This window comes from Pinus tabuliformis, chromosome 8 (assembly GCF_031772625.1).
Source record: "Pinus tabuliformis cultivar Carrire ecotype Pingquan chromosome 8, CPIR1, whole genome shotgun sequence".
NCBI classification, from domain to species: domain Eukaryota; kingdom Viridiplantae; phylum Streptophyta; class Pinopsida; order Pinales; family Pinaceae; genus Pinus; species Pinus tabuliformis.
The window spans coordinates 383,971,560-383,992,965 of record NC_142294.1 but is presented as its reverse complement, the minus strand read 5'-3'; the positions used below and the strand labels follow the sequence as shown (position 1 = coordinate 383,992,965).

At 38.0% G+C, this 21,406-nt stretch overlaps 1 protein-coding gene across 1 annotated transcript in view; it reads left to right on the top strand.

The window, feature by feature from the left end:
• The window catches only part of LOC149235706 (short integuments 2, mitochondrial-like), a 194,314-nt gene that overhangs the window by 68,156 nt on the left and 104,752 nt on the right, over positions 1 to 21,406 (top strand). Inside the window, exon 3 of the mRNA XM_089372169.1 lies at positions 1,277 to 1,354. Coding sequence (XP_089228295.1) covers positions 1,277 to 1,354 — 78 coding nt within the window. The remainder of the gene's footprint in view (positions 1 to 1,276; positions 1,355 to 21,406) is intronic.

The window sequence follows — 21,406 nt, the reverse complement described above, 5'->3', positions numbered from 1 at the left end:
CGGTTCTCTACATCTTACACATAGGAAGACACCAAAGTATCGGAAGGGACCGACAACACGATGGGATGTGGATCTAGAGTATAGTGCACAGATAGATGAGGAGGATGGACTAGATGAGCTGCGGCATGGTTTGGTTGGAGTTTCGTTGGTCACTCAAGAGAGTGACTCTGACTTAGATACTGACATTCCCGTTGATGGTCCTGATGACTTCATGCAACAGATGGATGTAGAGGACCAATCATTGATGTTGAGTCCTTGATGCTGATTTATCATTTTATTTTCAGTGCTCATTATCCATTTTTACTTTTCAGTTTTAACTTTTGAGTTGTGACACTAGATATTGATGACTTGACTCTTGACTCTTAACTATTTTTGAGTTATATAAATTTAGTGTTCAAACTTTGAAAATATACTAGTATGTTTTGCTTTCAATTTAGATTCTAGAATGATGAATGATGAATTATTTTTTAAATCAATGTAGATTGTAGAATGATGAATCATTGAATGATGAATGATATGGATCAATGTATTTGAATATTTCATTATTGATTTTTATCAAATCTCATGGTATGTATGAATAATTCAATAATGAGACTTGAGTATGTCATATGAATGATGTATGTATCAAAATGAATGATGAGGATGGATCAATGATTCAATTGTCTATTTAATATTTTTATGCTTTCATTATTGAACAGTGAACAATGAATATGAACTTGAATTATATATATATTAAATTATATACCTCGACGTCTCCCCGCACCCCCGAAATTTCCCTAAAGTTTGAGGGTACTCCCACACGTCCCCCCTGTGCGTCTCCCCGCACCGGAGTCTTGGTGGAACATTGGTTCATAGTGATCTTTATAGTACATCTTTTTGTTAAAGCCTACTCTTTTATTTTTCGTCTCTCTTTCCGTGAGAGAGTGACAAAATGAAATGTCCTTTTAATGGTTGGCTGGGCAAAGAGCCTATGAAACCAAAAAGCTTGCATTTACTAAACTGGACAACAATTTAGCTTATAAATTTTCAATCTAACAGTGTAACATAAGATACATGATGCAAACTGAAATATTGGACCACATCTTCATCTTGAATCTGTATGTTTACAGGTCCACACATCTTCTTTATCCTCAGCCTTTTTTCTTGTAATAGGAATTTTTCTGTCTTGTGAATGTTTCCTCCAATGATTGGTTAAATCATTCTGTTTGAGCCTATTTTGAATATCTTTCTTCTTCTTAGATAGTGAAATTTCTGACTTGTGACTGCCGATTTGCAGAAATGGACCCAACATTTTGACAACCATAAGCAATTATGTTATTTTACTAATGCTCACAGCAAGCATAATGTGAGAGAGGTAAGGAAACCTGATATATTGTTTCTTCTCTTTTGATGCTTATGCATACAGTTATTTGTGTTTGGTATGCATAAAAAGTTTGTTGTTTGGAAAAATATGGCATGGTTTTATAACAAACTTCAATAAATTATCTTCAACTGGACAAGATGTTTGTGATTTCCAATGTTATGTTCCTTTAAGTTGTCAAGTCTTCTTTTTGCAGTACTTTTGCTATGTGTCAAACTAATCTTGGGTCATCATGTTTTAACATGAAAATTGAAACACAAGTCAAATTTCAGGGCTGCTGAGTTATTGTAGCTAATTGATTCTCTTCTAGGATTCATTTACCAACTGAAAGAAATCAGCTGTAAGGTTTTACTAAATTTGTAAAAACATTTTTTTCTGTCAATTATTCTTTCCTTTTGCTCAGTTTTTGCCCTTTTAATATGCACTTGGATTTACAAAAGCTGGTTAGCTCCTTGCAGGTGTTTAGCCAAAACCTAGGGAGACTTTTATATGTTGAGATTGGTATGACAGTGAAGGGATTGAATGGAACCGACCTGCAAACCCTAATTCTTGCAATAAAGAGGGGAAAAAACAACACTGGGGCAGCAAAGCATAAAACTTTAACAAGTGCACCCTGCAGCTGATCTATAAGCTAAGTTACCAGGATTCGGATACGGATACGGATACGGATCCGGATCCGGATCCGGATTCGCTAGTTTTTTGAAAATCTAGGATCCGGATACGGCAAGGATACGGCAAGTACAAAAAATATAATAATATTAAAAATATAATAAAATTAATAATAGACACAAAATCATCCATTTATATATATATATATTAAAGCTAAATCATTGTCATTCATTTTGTGCTTTTACCATATATTCAAGTTCATCTTTAATTATCTCTTCAAATTAACAAATTGTTGTTTTTTAAGTTTGCATTCATAAAACACCATCCTTAGTTTATGCCCACACACCTATATTTTAAGATTATTAAGACAAAATTAAATTTAAAATTATATCTATATATCAATATGTATATTTAAATTTGTATAAATTTTATATATCATTTTAAATTTTAAATTAATTAATAAAAATTAGAAAAAAAAAATATTTTAAAATAAAAAATATATGCTCAAATTCCAATCTATAAGTCAAAACTAAATTATAAATAAAAACTAAATTATAAATAAAAAGCAATATAATTTAAAAAATACATACCTATATTTTAAGTTTATTAAGACAAAACTAAACTTAAATGTAACTGCAGACGTCTATAGTTACATTATCGCAGACGTCTATAGTGGGTTCCGAATCTCAATACACCATTACATTAGGTAATAAGTCTATAGTTACATTATCGCAGACGTCTTAATGTAACTTAAATGCGTGATATACCATTGATCTCGTAGCGTAAAGGGAATGACCACTAATCTCGCAGACGTCTGCAGTTACATTATCGCAGCACTATAAACGATAAAATTAAAACTAGACGTCTGCAGTGACATTAAGACCAACACTATAATGTAATAGTGAATTGAGATTAAATTTTAAATTAATTAATAAAAATTAGCAAAAAAATTATATGTTAAAATCTCAATCTATAAGTCAAAATATAGCTCGTAATAGCTCGTAAAAGCTCGGGTCATGGGTCATAACACCGCAACTAGGGCAACTTTAAACCCTGCCGGCGTGCTCGAAACTCTGCACGTTTATTAATCCGCCACGTGCCGGTTCTTGGGCGTATTTACGCGGATCCGGATCCGAATCCGGATCAGATCCGTGGATCCGTGGATCCTGTACCCCAGAGGGCCGGATCCGGTAACTTAGTCTATAAGTTTACTGGATTGAGAATCCATAAGTGCACCAGAGAGAATAAAACACAGCCTAGAAACAAGAAAGCAAACACTTGGTATGATGCGTGTAGGCTAAAGAATGAATCACTTTCATATTAGAATGATCAATTTTCAAAGACTCTTTAGTGTGTATTTATGTATCACTTAAAGAGTTAGTGTGCACTCCCTGTTACAAGGAGCTTTTGATGCACTTAGATTGAGAACGCCCTAGCATGGGTGAGCATCAGAGATCCTTGACATGGTCAATATCCACTTCATCAACATAATTGATACACAAAAGAGGCATTAAATGAGTTCTTGAAGAGAAACACCTATGATTTGAGAGGTGGAAACTATATTCTGCCCATTGTACTAAATGGCGATGAGGTTGGCCCCAGGTTGGTTTTCATCCTCTATCATAAGTTATGAACAGGTTGGCCCTACTGGAATAGGGTCCCAAAAGTTGTTTTAGTCATTATGAGGTCAGCCCTAACTGAGGAAAGACAACTTATTAGAAGTTAAAATGTTGAAGAGAAAAAAGTGATTAATGAGGCACCCAAGTGGAAGACAAGTGGTGTGATGGATTTGAAATCTCTCTTTTGGGATGTGTGCCCTAGTGCTACCGTCACTGCTTCCAAGTGCCATTTAAAAATGGACCGGGTGAGAGGATGGGCTAATCAAGTAGACGTCCTAATTGATGGTTGAATGCTATAAATTCTAGACGACGAAGGTGCAAATGGTGTGAAAGAAGTGTGAAGTAATTCCAAAGGGCTTAAATATCTTGATGGAGCTAGGCAAATTAAGGATTTGGTTTATGTGAGGTTTCATGGCTGAATTTTATAGCTGAAGTTGTCTTCATAAATCTGCTGTGTTAATTTTCCACTGTTCTATGCTTTAGTACAATCACTTAGCCTAATCTTTTCTTCAATTAGCAATCCAATTATAAATAGCATTGTAGATAGAACAATAAATGCAATGTAAAATACAAGACAATGAAGAGCAATAAGAGACACAAGATTTGGTCAAAGACCAGGGAAAAACTGCACAAGGGGGAAAACCCTTTCAAATTCTTCTTCTTATTAGATTGTCATAAAATGTTCAGTAGAGAGATACAATGATTCAATTCATCAACAAAAGAGTCAAGGTAAATTCTTTGATTACCCAAGAGATATACCAACCAATATCCAATAGATGAGCTTCAAAGTCAAATCTGGTCAACAAGTCAAAGTCTGCAATTCTGCCACAGTCAACAGCAGTCAAAGAAGCCCTAACCAGTCCACAAGTCGACGGTCATACTCCTCCAAAAAAGCTCGGTCAACAATCAAAATATTCGGCCTTCCAAGCTGGTCAAATCTTAGTGAAAACAGTCCCAAACAACTCGGTCAAACTTGATCAAGGGAGAGAGAAAATTCCTGCAGTCAAACTTCAGATTTCAGAGGTCAAAGTCAACGGTCAACAACAGTCAAAAGTGCCCAGAAAATCTCGGCTCCTCCATAGAAAAACTTGGCCTCAAACGATTGGACCAAAATACCAAGTCAAACTTGGTCAATGGTCACCCAAACAGAAAAGTCAATACAGAATTTCAGATTAGCCCTTGAACCTTCGCATGTGTGAACTCGGCTGCCCTGCTTCAAACCTGTACGAACCAATCACAAGAGGAGAGAGAAGAAGATGTGTGTTGATGTGATGTCAAAATGAGGTTGCCTTGACTAGTATTTATATGTGACTTTGGAAACCCAATTTTGTCTTTAGGCCAACTTGAACTTTTGTGCACGTCGGTTTTCACATTAAAAATATATTTTTCCTTGACCAAATTAAATTCTTCCAAGGGCAAAGAGGGTCTTCTCCGGATGAGGGAGGCCCTCCAAAGGAGGGAATTTGTCCCTGAGTTGCCAAATTAACATGCTGTAATGAATTTTTTGTATAAGGGCATGTTTGCTCAGTAACGAAGGGTTAAGGTTGAGCTTAATCCCTCCTTGTCTTGTGTTCTTGGATATTGTTCAATATATTGTCTTGCAGTTGTCATTTCTACTCTTTGAGAAACTGCTGCTATCTTTATTTGTTCATGATCACACATCTTTATTGCCGATTTGTAATGGTTTGATAAAGTGCACCTTTGGATGGGGCCCTTTCTTTATTTTTGCATATTGATGAAGGCTATTTGGTTAATTAGTGCATGTTGTTAACAACCTAGTTACTTTTCCATCACCCAATTGGGTTGGGCTGACTCTGATCTGTTCCTTAATCCATTTATATCAAAGAATGTCATAATCTTTCCTAGGGTTCCCCCTACCTTTGTGCTAAAGCAGAGCTCACCTAAAGTGAGAGGAAGTTACGAGGTGATGTTGGGTAACCTTCTTGAGTTCCCCTAGGGTTGTGCTTGTTTTTAAGGCCTTGTAACTTAAAGTGCAAGATTGGAAGATGACTCTCCCCATGAGGGATATTGGGCCCACACAATGGCTAGGTTGGTCTTAACCACCACCTAGGTATATAATAAATGTGTGTTGATTATGTTGGCTTTAAGCTAATCCTTAGAAACACACTAATACACAATAAGAAAGTGAGGCTGTCCAGGGCTATTTATAAAGATTATGCTATCATTTCAACATCCCCCTTAAGCTTAGTAAGAGGCCATGGAGAATGATGAGATACAAATGGGAGAGTGGGTTTAGTCACTAGTGATACACTGATACCCAACTCAAGTATAGGGTCGATTGCAGCTAGAAGTAGCAGTCGGTTTATTTGAATATCTGACTTGATAAAGGTTGGTTGTGTTGAAGTTGTAACTAGGTTCAGTCTTCATAATTATGATTTTGTAAAGAGTAAAAAAGAATTTATTTGAAGTCAAAAAGAAAATTATTTTTATCATGTCCTATTTGGATATTTAAAAGAAAAAATTGAATTTTTAAAAGTTTACTTTTGTCCCCAAGATGACCAAATTGGCGCTCCAAAAGTCAGGTTGGCTCAGCCTTGAGAGGCACTGAAGAAACAACTATATATTGGCATCTATACTCCATATATTGGATGAAGAAACAACTATATGTTGGCATCTATACTCCATCATTCGACAAGCAATTTGGACTTCATCTCTGGAAGAAAATTCGGATATCTGTGGCACATTTCTCTGTGATGTATGAGCTCCTTAAGGCTCTACTTTCTCTGTGATATTTCGGGCTTCCTGTGGCACCTCTGTGATGATACGAGCTTCCTGTGGCACCTTTTTCTGTGATGATGTGAGCTTCCTGTGGCAACTTCTTTGTATATGCGAGCTACTTATGGCATTACATCTCTGTGTATTGTAAGCTATACTCATGTGAACTGAAGCTGGTTTGAGGATAGACAAATGACATCTTGTGAATAGTGTTGTGGACAGTTGGAGGGCTGAATTGGCACTTGGTTTACTAGTTAGTTTGACTTGAATTTCTCTTGTTGACTAAGATTTGATAAGGAAAGGATTGCTGAGTTTTTCCCTTGTGAGTTTGCCCTAGCCTCTAGTCTAATCTCTGGTGTCTCTTGTATTTTTGTGTGTTGTACTTGTATAATTGCTTGATCACCTAATGAATGAAGTAAATACTCAATGAAAAACATATATAAATAAGTCACAAGTAATTATCCTGTTAAGAAATTCTATCATGCATTCAAATTTAAACATGGTATCAGAGCTAGGCTATAGGGTAGTCAAATCTTTTGCCCTAGTTCAAGACACAAGAAGCCTTATGATGGACATGAGAGCTCTGCCAAGGTCTCAAACCCGAGTTCTCTTATCAATGGTCAAGGCCATTAAAGGTCTGTATATATCTTTGCAGAAGAAGGATATGTTCACGTGACATGTTTTCGGACCATAGTGGCATAAAAGGACAAGCTCAAATTTTTGTGCTGGAAACAAACCTCTGTAAGAAGGCAACAAACATCTGAAGTTTATATAATGAAGATTCAAGATCACTAACCAAGACAAAATTCGAGTTCCCTGTGGTATAACATGCAAGCAAAAGTTGTGTTGTGTGACATCTGAAATTTCCTAAGATCTGAATCAAAGGTAACTGAGTTGAGCCTATTGGACTTTGAAGAACTTCAGATCCGAGTTGCATTACCTTTCTGTAGCATCCAAAATGACATCTCTGAAATTTCTGAGTTTTAAAATCTTTGAGGCATCCGAATTTTTCTATGACATTCAAACTCCTCTATGTGATTGAAGCAAAATAATTCCAAGCCTCTGTGGAACAGTGACATGATTGCCTCCCCTTGAATCAAAGACAAGTCCCTGTGGTAGATCAAAGGTTTGTAGCTGATGTTTGAAGTGTCATTGTTGCATCTTGGTATTGTACAAGCACAAGTCTCCTCCTTCCTAAACAGGTTCGAGCTCTCTCATCCTATAGAATGGTTAAGTTCAAGAACACTATCCAAATTATGTAGAATAATGACTAGTCCCATGACATAGCATCCATGGAATCCGAATTATGACACAAGAGATGATATGTGCTGATAACCATAGAAGTTTTTCTTTTGATGAAAAAATGAAAACACTAGATTTGAAGTCCGAAGTCTGCATCTCTGAAGCAAAGAAAAATCTGTATCACTTGTTTATGTGGAGGTCTGTACCCTTGGCTCATGAGGAGGACTGTGACACTTATGCAAAGGGATGTAGCTCTTGTTCATGCAAAGGATTGAAGCTACTCTTTGTGGATAATACGAAGGTCTATGGTACCTTCTACTGCGATTATTCTGAGGATAAAAACAAGATCAATGTTTGGACCTCTTGGAGATCATACGAAGACGTAGTTGCAGACCTCTTATGGACAAGAATTGAAATTCTTATGGACAAAATTGAAGAGTTGACTAGAGCTACCATGATGAGAAGTCCGAATTTGCTATGAGAATATCTATTTGATGCATTTCAAGGAAGTTATAATAAGGTACCATACTTGAAGGCAAAAATAGAGAACAAGTAAGGTTGGACAGGTAAGGTTGAAGAGAACTTGCAATTTGAAAGTTGATAGGTCTTAAAGACTTTGGATATAGAAGCATCCAAGATTTGTAAACCCTAGAAAAAGTTTGAACTAAGAAAACCCTAGGAACAAAACCCTAGGACTAATCAATTCTGCTGAAAGAAGAAGTCGTAGCTCCTGAGAATGACATAAATGAAATTATGCTAATGTGAGAACAAAGATAATTACAAGAAGTACAAGTTTAAGAGGGAGTTTATTCTTTTATTAAAGATAAGTACTGTACCTCTCCTTTCTTTGATTACTACTGTTGCTATCGTCTTTATCTTTGGATAGTCTTTTGTCTATATATAGCCTCTCCTAGTAAAGTTTGCAGGTCATTGATAAGAGTTTCCCAAGCCTTGACAACAAATGAAAGAATGGGAGGAATGTAGCAAAGCACAAAGACTTTCCTGAATTGTGGAAGAACGTGAATGCAAAAAGACAGAGTAGTTTGAAGTATGCAGTAGAGAAATCAAGCATGCAACTAATAGCAACATGGAAGCAAGAAGGTTCTCCCAGTAAGAGGGAGAGGATCATGTTAAGACGATTGCCTTAGTTAGCAAAATTATCCTAGGATTTTGAAAACAAGCCGCATGATTAAAGAAGACCTCGTACTTTGGGAAAGAAGGACTCATGAGTCAATGGAAGAAATATTGACTTCAAAAGGAGCTAGAAGAAAAATTTGACATGAAGGATCTTGGATTGATACACTACAACATGGAACTTGAAGTTCTGTAGAAAAATTAGATACATTGATTGGTTTGGTAGTGCTAATGATGAGTAGAGATATCACTGATGGTTGGGATCTAGTATGGTTTCTTGGAAGAGCATGAAGCAAGATTTTGTTGCACTGCATAGGTAGAGATATGGCAGTTTCCACAATTAGCTGTGAAGCAGTTTGTCTCCATAAAACATTTAATGGACTATTTGACAACGTGTTGGATTCGATTGTAATACCTTATAAAGATTGTTAGAGAACTTGGTTTTCATGGAAGGTCGAAGTGCTTTATGATTCAAGAGTATGGTGCAGATAAGAGCCGAGAAGCTGCAACAAATCTCCATGAATGAACAAGTAGCTGATGTAAGGGAAGTATGAGTACTTCTGAGACAAGCTTGGGCTTGTGGATTACTCCTCCCAGGTTGAGAGGGAGTGAGGATGGACACCTAGTTCTCCATGTGTCATGTACTGTGGCCAGGACTAACAACCGTAAGTCAAGTACATGAACACAGATAGGGAGAATGGTAGATTGGATAAGCATCATGGATCGACATTCTTGAGTCATGTATTGTGGCCAGGACTAACAACTATAAGTCAAGTACATGAGCACGAATAGGGAGAATGGTAGATTGGATAAGCATCATGGATCAACATTCTTGAGTGATGTAATGTGACCAGGACTAACAGTCGTATGTCAAGTACATTGACGTGGTATAAGAGTGGTCTGGAGGACTGACATTTCCTTGTGTCAAGTATTGTGACACCGGATTAGGAGATCGTCCCGTGGGGGACATACTTTGGTGAACCTAGGTGGAGTATGTGCCTCAGAGAGGCGGTTGTGGGGTGTCTTAATGAATGCCTCCCAAAATTGTGCTCTGATTTAGTGGAGAGATAGAGTTTACTTATAAAGACTTTGGTAGTTTGACAATGCTGGTCATGATGATGATTATCACGATGCCTATCAATCTGGATCCTTTCTTCTAGAAGTCTTCAATTGGAGAATATCCCGATGAGTCATTATGAATACCTCCCTTGTTAAGAGGGAGTGTTGGAATTGTAACTAGTTTTGGTCTTCATAATTATGATTTTGTAAAGAGTCAAAAAGAAAATTATTTTTATCATGTCCTCTTACCACTCAATCTAGTAGGAGTACCTAAGGGACAACTACTAGACCAGATAACAACAATGGGACGAAGATCCGTTGTCACCTCAATCTGTGTCCCCTGCTCTTTATGAACTTTCACCAATGGGAGGAGTCCCAGTATAAGGGAAATCACTCAAATGATAAGATCGATGGCAAGGTACGATGTGATTTCCAAGGCCCATTCAAAGGAGAGGCTCAAATAATAGCTCATATGCCTAAAAGGTTCTCAAAGAAAGACCTATGAAGGATGACGAGACCTCGAGATACAAAACGTTCAAGTTGAGCCAAAACTATGACATAAATTAAATTTGACTCAATACTAATCCTTTTTACATGATTCAAATGCCCAAGAAGGGTCTCTTTAAAAGTACAATGACTCTATTGACTCTAAATAAATCCTAGAAGTCCTCAATGGGGACTTTGACCTAAAACATGGTGACCCAAGCATGAAACCCATGCTTTAATAAGTCACAATAATAATAATAAAAAATCTTTTCTTTATTCTTTTGATAATTACATTACAAAATGACTCAAATACATTTAATGAAGACCGAACCTAGTTACATTTTCCAACACTCCTTCTTAACTAGGGAGGTATTCATCATATACAAGTACAAGGAAGATCTTAACTATATAGACCATGAAGAATTTTAGGCACCAAAATGCCATGGACTAGATTCTTGACTAGGGAAATCTATCCATTGGTCTCTCAACAATTTAGGCACCGCAATGCCACCGACTAGATTCCTGGCAGGGCAATCTATCCAAGTGGGAATAAGATGGATTCAAGCTTTCAGCCTCTCTAGGTACATCATCAGGCTTACTTGCTAACCACCAACCCAAAGATCTAGGTGTGTATCCAAAATAGAGCTCTATAATCAACACCAACTTTTCCAACTTCAGAACCTAGACATCAACACAAAGTGCTAGCCAAATGTCCTCCCAGGAAATGCTTCACTCACAAAGCCTCAACACTCCTAGATCCAACAGATCAAAGATAACCAATCTCTCTCAATCCAACTGATTGGTAACCAGCATGTTATCAACACCTTCGAGAGATTCACCTATACAAACACAACCACAATCAATAAAATAGTTTCATATGTACATAATCAAATACAAACCTTCGGGGTCTTCTAGACAACTTGTTGTTGCTTGTCAAATTTTCATAGTAGGACTATCCACCGAATCTCTGATAGAAGATTCCCTGGTCATACACTTTCCTTTCCTACTTCCCATGCAACAACACATCCTCCGAAATTCATTCTTCAATCAAAACCAAGCTATGCCCTCCCTCTCAACCAGGGAGCATCTCTTTATCTAGACTCCCTCTTAATCTAAGGGAGATCTCTTCTATTTTCGTCATCGAAGAATCTTTCGTGGCTTCCAACCATTTCATTAGAGTTATCATCATCCCCATCATGCTTATCACATCAACGCACATCTTCACCATATTGAATATTGTGTACTTCCACAACTTAGATAGCAAGTACAATCAAAACTATGGAAGATGAAGTTAGCCATATCAGAATTACGGAAGCATTTTAACCTTACATATATCAGATAACCAAACTTAAACAATAAACACATATTCTGTTAGGGACAGAGCATACATATTAGAGGAGTACAGACATAACACAATGGTTGAAGACAAATCAATACATTATCAATGGAGAACATAATACATTATCTATGAGAATGAAATCACACTTCACATTCCACAGGGGCCTTGGCCTTGCTTGCATTGCTCAAACAGAGGAGAGATTACAAATTTATATATGAGGGAAGCTCTAGAATTCTCCAATTATGTCATGTTGAATACATGACTGCACAGTGGAGTTAGAGGACGATGTAGAAATGTTGGCGTCGGTGGCGTGGGTGGTGGTCGGTGACGGCGAGGTCGACGTCGAAAACTTTAATTCGGCTTCACGTTTAACATTCTCCCACTTGAAGCCGAATGAAGAATCCTGAATCAAGTCACACTGAGTCCTACCATGCCTCTACATAACTCATGTTTATTTCTTGGTAGAATCTTTGTGAGCATATCAGCAGGGTTCTTATCTGTATGGATCTTTTCCAAGGATAATTGTCCTTCCTCCAATACATGCCGGATCCAGTGGTACCTTAAGTCAATGTGCTTGGATTTTTGAGTGAAATGCTAGGTTTTCGCCAAGTGAATAAAATTATGACTATCACAATATAACACATACTTGTCCTGCTTTAATCCTATCTCTCCTAGGAATCGCTGCATCCATAACATCTCTTTACAAGCCTCTGTTGCAACTATGTACTCTACCTCTGTTGTAGAGAGAGCTACTATTCTTTGTAGCCTTGACACCCAAGATACTCCTACCCCTACAAATGTGTACAAATAACTTGAAGTGGACATTCTGGTGTCCATATCTCCAGCCATATTTGCATCTGTAAGTCCTTCAAGCACAGTTTCATTATGACCAAAACATAAACAATAATGACTAGTGCCCTTAAGATACCTCAAAATCCATTTTACTGCTTGCCAATGTTGTTTTCCTGGATTGGCAAGGAACCTGCTCACTACTCCCACTGAATATGCAATGTCTGGTCATGTACATACCATGGCATACATCAAGCTGCCAACTGCTGAAGCATAAGGAATCCTGCTCATCTCTTCCTTCTCCTTGTCATCACTAGGACATAACTTAGTACTCAACTTGAAGTGAGCTGCAAGGGGTGTACCAACTGGCTTGACATCCTTCATATTAAATCTGTCAAGCACCTTCTTCATATATTTTTCTTGTGACAACCACAACCTTTTGTTTTTCCTGTCACGCATGATCCTCATGCCCAATATCTGTTGTGCTGGATCCAAATCCTTCATTGCAAACTTGCTGCCCAAATCCTTCTTCAACCTATTGATCATATTCTTATCATGCCCAACAATCAACATGTCATCCACATATAACAATAATATGATATACTTTCCTTCATCATACCTCTTGATATAGACACAATGGTCAGCATCCAACCTGTGAAAACTACGTCCAACATGAATGAATCAAATTCCTTGTACCATTGTCGAGGTGCCTGTTTCAACCCATAAAGACTCTTCTTCAACCTGCAAACAAGAACCTCTTTGCCTTTTTCTATGAAGCCTTTTGGTTGCTCCATATAAATTTCTTCCTCCAATTCACCATGAAGGAAAGCAATTTTTACATCTAACTGTTCACATTCTAAGTCTAAAGCAACAACAAGACCAAGAATGACTCTAATGGATGACATTTTAACAACAGGTGAGAAAATCTCAGTGAAGTCAATACCTTCCTTTTGGGCAAATCCCTTCACCACCAGCCTTGCTTTATACCTCTCCTTCTTTTTGTCACCTTCATGCTTAATCCTGTAAACCCATTTGTTTTGTAGAGCCTTTCTACCTTTTAGGAGATTTACCAACTCCCAAGTTTTATTTTCTAGCAAAGAGTTCATTTCTTCTTCCATTGCTTTCTTCCATTCTTTACTGTGCTCAACTTTACAAGCTTCTTGAAAACAATTAGGCTCACCTTCATCAGTTAATAAGATATAGTTTGAAGGAGGATACCTTTGTGAAGGCTTATGAGGCCTAGAAGATCTGCGAACCAACTGTGGTGGTGCATTATCAGGTTGAATCTCCTGTAAAGGTTCCTGCAAGATTCTTTCTTCTTGGTGTTCATCATTTTCCACTTCTTGTCCTCCTTGCTCCTAAATTTGCTGTCCATTTCTTGCATTGGTGGGATGTCTTCATGCTGCTCTTCAAACCTGTCAATAACTTTCTTGATCTCCAGATCATCTACAGTCCTCTTAAACATTTATGACTAATTAAATATAACATCCCTGCTTCTAATAATTTTGTGTTTGACTGGATCCCATAGACGATAACCAAATTCTTCATCCGCATATCCCAGAAAAATGCATTTCATAGATTTATCATCTAGCTTAGTTCTATTTTCTTTGGGAATATGTACAAATGCTTCACATCCAAAGATTTTCAAGTGAGAATAATTCAACTTCTTATCAGTCCAAACTTCTTTAGGGATACCACCATCCAAGGCTGTAGTTGGAGATCGATTTATAAGGTAGCAAGCTGTCCTTACAACTTATGCCCAAAAATGCTTCTCTAAACCAGAATTGGACAACATACTTCTCACTTTTGGGAATATGTACAAATGCTTCACATCCAAAGATTTTCAAGTGAGAATAATTCAACTTCTTATCAGTCCAAACTTCTTTAGGGATACCACCATCCAAGGCTGTAGTTGGAGATCGATTTATAAGGTAGCAAGCTGTCCTTACAACTTCTGCCCAAAAATGCTTCTCTAAACCAGAATTGGACAACATACTTCTCACTTTTTCCATAATGGTGCAATTCATCCTTTCTGCAACACCATTCTGTTGAGGAGTACCAGCCATAGTGTTCTCATACTTTATGCCAAACCTGTTACAATATTGATATTCCTTGAATGCATTTGAGCAATATTCTCCACCATTATTTGTTCTTAGACACTTGAGCAATTTGTTAGTCTCTCTTTCAACAACAACATGGAATTTTTGAAATATTCCAAATACTTCAATTTTACTTTTCATAGGATAGGCCCAACCCTTCCTGGATGCATCATCTATAAATGTTACAAAATATGATGCTCCTCCTAATGACTTGATGTTAACAGGCCCAAACACATCTGAGTGTGTCAATTCTAACACATTTTTCTTTCTGTCATGGCCACCTCTAAGGAATGAAACCCTTCGTTATCTACCATATATGCAATGCTCACAAAAATCAAGATTGTAGGATTTCAAACCTGGCAATAAATTTTTACCAACAAGGATTTTTAAGCCCTTCTCGCTCATGTGACCCAAGCGCTTATGCCACAGATCTGCTGAAATTCCTTCTTTTGTGACAACAACCAAATCTAATTTTCATATTATTGCCTTCAATGTATATAATGTTCCTGTCTTGGGTCCTCTGGCCATGACCAATGCTCCTTTGCTAATTTTCCAGTGTCCTTTTCCAAAGCTTGTGGAATAGCCTTCATCATTTAGCTGTCCCATAGAGATCAAACTCATGTGCATTTCTAGTACATGCCTGACCTGTTTCAACAATATATCTTGTCCATCCTTCATCTTGATCTGGACATCTCCCACTCCAACAATATTGCAAAAATGATTATTCCCCAAATGCACTCTACCATAATCACCAGGATTATATGCAACAAAACTATCTTTGCATGGGGTTACATGGTGAGATGCTTGTTGGGGCAATTATATGAATGCTATATCACCACAAATTAAATTATCAACCAGGGAATCATAATCAGTAGAGCTGATGCACTATATGTGCCGATAATAGATAATTTCCTATGTCTGATGAGTATAACCTAGATAAGAAGCACTCAAAACCAATGTTGCTTTAATCGTTATCGGGATAATATCGGCGCGAGGAAAAAATCAGAAAAAATCGTAATTATTGGGAAAAAATTATTTGGTACAAAAATATTCATTTTTTTTCATTTTTTTAATATCTAAACCATCTACAACATAAAATAAATACATTGACACATAAATATGATAAAAAAACTAATATATAAGACGTTTAATATCATTTCTAGTGCTAAAATCACACATAACATTGAATCATGTCCTGAATAGTAAGTCCTGACTCCTGAGTCCCAACTCAGCGTCAAAATATCAACAAAAAATATAATAATGTATCTCAGCATGTCATAATGTCATATACAATAAAACGAAAAAAATAACTAAAGTCTAATCCTATTGATTTCCTTTGCCCCTCTTGCGAGAAAATGCCACAACTTTCCCTTTCCCTCTAGATGTAGATGCTGGTGCTGGTGGAGTTGGCAGTGGAGTTTGCTATGCTCTAGAAGCTAAAGAACTAGAAGTAGGAGCTATAGGAGGTAGACCACGTCCTTTACTGGTGGCCGGGGTAGCCCGAGCAGGTGGTGTCACCTGGAAACATTACAATCTCCCAATCCTGAAATCCTGAAAAACTGATAAGTTTGCTGGATTTTGAATGAAATCTAAAATTCTACTTTCTCCATATGAAATCCGATGAGGCCGGAACCACTCTCAAACATCCTGAGTCATTTCATGGTAATGTTAAAAATTTAAGTAAAAGGATGAAAATGAAGATCAAGGAGAATGTCACTTTTACTTTAAGAATTTAACATTACCATGAATAGCATATCAATACTAGGGCCTAGACTTGATCATTAAGCTGCCCCACTCAAAAATTATTTGTTTCTTTCAAAAAAAATTGCATTACAAACATTTAGCATCCCTTGAAAAACCAAAAAAAACATTATAAAACCTCGCTGCTAGAGACTCCCCACGATAATTTCGATTGTTATTGCGATAATTTCATAAAAATCGGCTAAAAAATTTTCTGGCTATAATTTCCTATAATAATCGCGATAAAATCAGCATATCGAAAAAATCGCGATAATTTCAATTTATCGCGATTTTCACAACACTGCTCAAAACCAATACTCCATTTTACAATTTTCAATCTAACTTCCTCACATAGCTTAAAGATTAGAAAGCAAAACTCATAAATAGAATCTCAACAAGCATGTTATCTAAAGGTTCTTGCTTAGGTAATGAGTTTGTCCATTTACAACTCATGAAATAAAAGATGGATTCAACTCTGTTTTCCTGTAGCAACTGGTTTCAATCACTAAACTAAAATCAACTCACTGCACTCAAATATCAAGCAAAGCAATCATTCCTAATTTAACTAGTTTTGAAGGAAGCTATGCATTCTTATACAGGAAATGTTAGGTATAACAAGAGGCTTCGCTTAACAACATAAGCAGGTGAATGGTGAGATCTATTATTTTAACTTTTCCTGTTCCTCAAAATAGAAATCAACAATTAAACATACAACTTGAGAAATAAAATTTGCATTCACAAAACTAATGAATCCTTACTCAGAAACTAATAGCTCTAGACTTACATCACACGCTCTCAAATAGATTACTCACATAGAACAGAATTGAAATTACATCAAATGTTTTGAAATCAAATCATAACACTGTGTCACTCTTCACACACAGACCAAGCTATATTCACAATAATTATAATAAAAACTTACCTTGATGGCTTCGGTGGTTCACAATAATTATAATAAAAACTTACCTTGATGGCTTCGGTGGGCCCTTGCCGAGCTAACAAGGAAAGCTGAGAGAACTACAGAACTAAAAACTCTATTAACACAACAGACTTATCAACTGCTACTCATACCATTGATTTTAGAAAAGGTTTACAAAGCTATTTGCTCAGTTAAATCTCCAGCATAACAGTACTGTCTAAATCTTTGTATCACCTATCATCTACGAGCCTTATCTTATAGAGGAATGGTCGTTACATACAAATCTTAAAGATATTGTCAAATCATTGTGTAAATATTACAATCAATCCATCACATTGCTTTCCTTCACATATTTGGCTTCATCCTCATGACACGCAGTGCATGAGGATGAAGCGTATCTTGATTTGCCATAAAAAGATGATGCTTTGACCATCAGTTCCCTTGGTCTCATCGGAAGTAGCTCACTCGAACCATTGAAAGCTGAAAAATCGGGTCTAGTACTGGATGAACACAGTTAGCACAAGACGAACGCAAGTACCAGACGAACACAGGTTGGTACTGGATAAATAATATTTGTGCCGGACGAACAGGGTTGGTACCGGATGAGCGATTTGAGGTACGGGTACCGGAATGTTATCGTACTCTGTTACAGGTACCAGACGAGCGATTTGCGGTGCAGGTACCGGAAGTGATCTGTGGTGTAGGTACTAGACAACAAATGAGTGTAGGTATCAGACAACGATTGCATGGTACAAGACTGCTGCCAGCTGGAGTATTTGATGGAGGTTGGTCATCACCGAGATCCTTGTTTAATAAAATTCATGATAGTTAAATTAGATACTTAGAGCAACAAAATAATTATTCTAGCTACTAAGAAATCATAAAACTATGATTAAAAAGTCTTTATACCTCATGTACACTAGAAGGTCAACAAAGCATAGCTCAAGGTGTACTTAGAGGAATAATTGTGGATTTTCAAGGCAAAAATAGGTGTAAGGGAGGCAAAATTGGATGATTTCAGGCATCAAAATGCAGGCTCAACATTCCCCCATGCCTGTCTTATTGCATGTCCTCATGCAATCCAAAACTGCAAAATTGTTTATGCCACTGTTTGGTTTACATGTCAATGGCTTAGGCTGAGAGGTCCAGCCCAACTGTCTCCATCTTAAGTTCTTTCTTGATAACTATGGTATATTTGACCAACCGGAGGACCCTATTCAACTTCTTAGTCAACTCTAATTTCTCATCTTGCAGTTTTTGGTTTTGCTCTTTGAGGAGGGCATTCTCCCTCTTGATGTGGCCATCTAGTATTTTATACTCCAACACCTCTTGGTTTAATTTTTCAATTTCCTTTTGAAGCCTTTTTACCTTCACCTGAGGTTGAAATAGACTTGAGGACTGAGATTCTTGTCTTTTGAGTTTCTTTCCAACCAATCATTCTTCTCTCAAGTCCCTTAGGGTTTCTGTAACTAACTCCTCTGTCTTGCTGGTGATTTCAATGGGAGCATTATCTACTCCTGAGAATGCAAGGATGTCCCCTGACTTCTTTGATACTTCTTTGATAGAAGGAACCTGTACCTGCTTCAACATGCCTCGTGTAACTCTTCGGTTTGTGCTTGGAGGTTTAGTGTTCTCAGGAACAGACCCTTCAGGATGTTTCTTATCCAGCCGCTTCCTTTTTACCAGAGTTTGTACTTTCTCCACACAACTGGGTTGTTCTTCTATGGTCTCTGGCATGTCTGTCACGGGTACTTCTACACCAGTGTCTTTGGTGACTGAAATATCCCTCTGTGTCTTACCCTTTTTCTTAGGGTTCTTCTTTGGTTTCAATGTGGGCTCCTGTTTTGCCTCTTGAGGCTCATTAGGTGTGGCAGAAGGTGTGATAGTTTCTTGTTCAAAGTCTTTTTTCTTTGCCTTTTTGTCCCTTTTTCTAGATTTCTTGCTACTCTCCCCTGCCTCACTAGTCATAGGTTTCGGGTGATCTCCTGTGGAGTCTTGACCAGGGTTTACTGAAAAGAAGTCTTTAGTAAGAAAATTCTTCCAACTTCTCTTTCTCTTCCGAAGCTCATGGACAATTAATAATTTGATGAGCCCATGATGGTATAAACTGGTTTCTGGCTTTTTAACCATGGACTTAACCCCTTTTGACATCTTTTGTAAACTTTTCCATAAGAAAAATGGAAAATTGACTTTAGGGCCTCCTTCAAAATGCAGTAATAATCTAAGATGATATAAAAAGGTGAAGGAATATCTACCTTCGCATGTTAGAAAATTTTGTAGACTGGTGATCGATCCGAAATTGAGTAATCTGTCACCAGAAATGGTTGCCACAACTGTTGGTCGAATGGCATGCCCTTGAAGTATTTCTCTCCACTTTGGGATAACCCTGTTGCTTCAACAATTGAGTCCTCATTCACTACCATCTCAAAGCTTCCCAACTTGACCGTTTTCCCGTCAAAATTCTGAGCAAATACCCGAGACACTTCATCCTCGAACCCATTAAATTTCTCTAGAAAAACAATCCATCCAACCTGTTTATATTTCATTTTACAAGCTTGATATTCTTGCGTCTCTTTATAGAGCTGGAAAATTGGCTCATGCTGGTCAACCCCCATACCTGTCTTCAAAACAGAGCATCGGAAATGGAATCGAGGGTTTAGTGTCGAAAAAATGGGTATTAGATGCGGATACAATGGGTGCAGTTTCAAAAAAAAAGGTGGATAGATATGGTCGACATCTATGAAACTGGATTCATCCCCCAGGCCCTACATGTCCCGAATCTAGTGAATCGGACACGATTCAGGCGGATTCATTTCCAAAAATTGGGACACGTCGTGTCCAATCGGGACACTTCGAATCCAGAATGTGTCCCTGTTAGGGTCCCACCCTAACCCCCTTATTTATGTAATGGGATCACGTCATAGTCAAGAGTCAATAAAGCCCATATTAATAATTGTAAGTGGTTAATCCGCAATTAATGACGGAACCATAGTTAGTTGCAAATGGGCCGTAGTATTAGATAGATGGTATTAATAAAACCCACGGTATTGGTCCGTGGTATTGCATGTATGAGTCATATATAAAGGATAGAGACTCCCTGCGAGGAGCATCGTGTCTTATTTTGTAATCGAGCTCTGCTCTATTGGAGGTTGCCCCCTCGAAGAGGCAAGTGAACATTACTCTCTGAATAATAAAATCATTGCTATTCTGTGTTCTGGGTATCTTTTCTTCGCATATTCTGTATTTGGGTATCATTTTGCAGGTTAAGAGCATAACAAGTGGTATCAGAGCACTTTCCAGGGCTGGTGGGATCTCCATTTCTTAGCAATTTTTTTTTTTTTTGGCTAGAGACGTGTTCCGGCGTCTTTAAACCACGGGATCTGTCGTTGAGCGCATAAATCTGCGGATTTGGGGAGGCATGCACGCAGGAAATACAAGAGGTGGTCACATCTGTTGGACTCCCTTGTAACCCCTGTGGGTACCCCTTCGAGTAGTAGCGCATTAGACAGAACCGCGCACGGACTGTCTTCCACGTACCCTCTGGGTATATCAGAAGCCCCCTAGGCTCCCTTGAAACCTCGCCATAGATAAACTGTCGGCCGTCTTGCGGCTACAGTACACCGAGAATAGCACTCGGAGAGATTACTTGCCCGTACGATAGGGTAGTCGGGTTGTACGGCTAAGGGTACGGTCGATCCTCCTTAGTTAGAGCCCTGAAACATTAGGCCGAGTACAACTGCCAGACCCTTATGTATATTGCGATCTGTAGCACCTGACACTCCTCAAGACCATAGTTCCCTTTTCTATCGGGGATCACACATCATCTCTTCCAGATCCGCTTGTGCAAAGGGGTGCAGCAGCAGCAGACATCAGTCCCGTAGTCTCGAGTTCGCAGATCAGCCATTCCGATCTATTAGATCCATCAGATCCGCAGAAGCAGTTTGTTCCGCCGCCCAGAGCTATCAGATCCGCCATTCAGATCTCTCAGATCCACAAGATCGGAGTCGTTGTGAAAGGTTCCTATACCGGGGTATAATTTTCGCCGGACTTTTGGCCGCATTGACATTTTGAGGATTTGGCGACTGCAGTATTGGTAAGGAAGGAGTAAAAAAAAAAAGCCTCAGATCTTTCGGGGCGCTTATTGGTGATCTAGCCCATCAGAATCAGGACGACGAGCTGAGCATGGTGGTACCATTCACTTCTTAGTGGAAATTTTTTTTAGGCAGTCCCAATTTTAAAAAAATCAGGTTGGTGTATGGTAGAAACTAGAGCTCA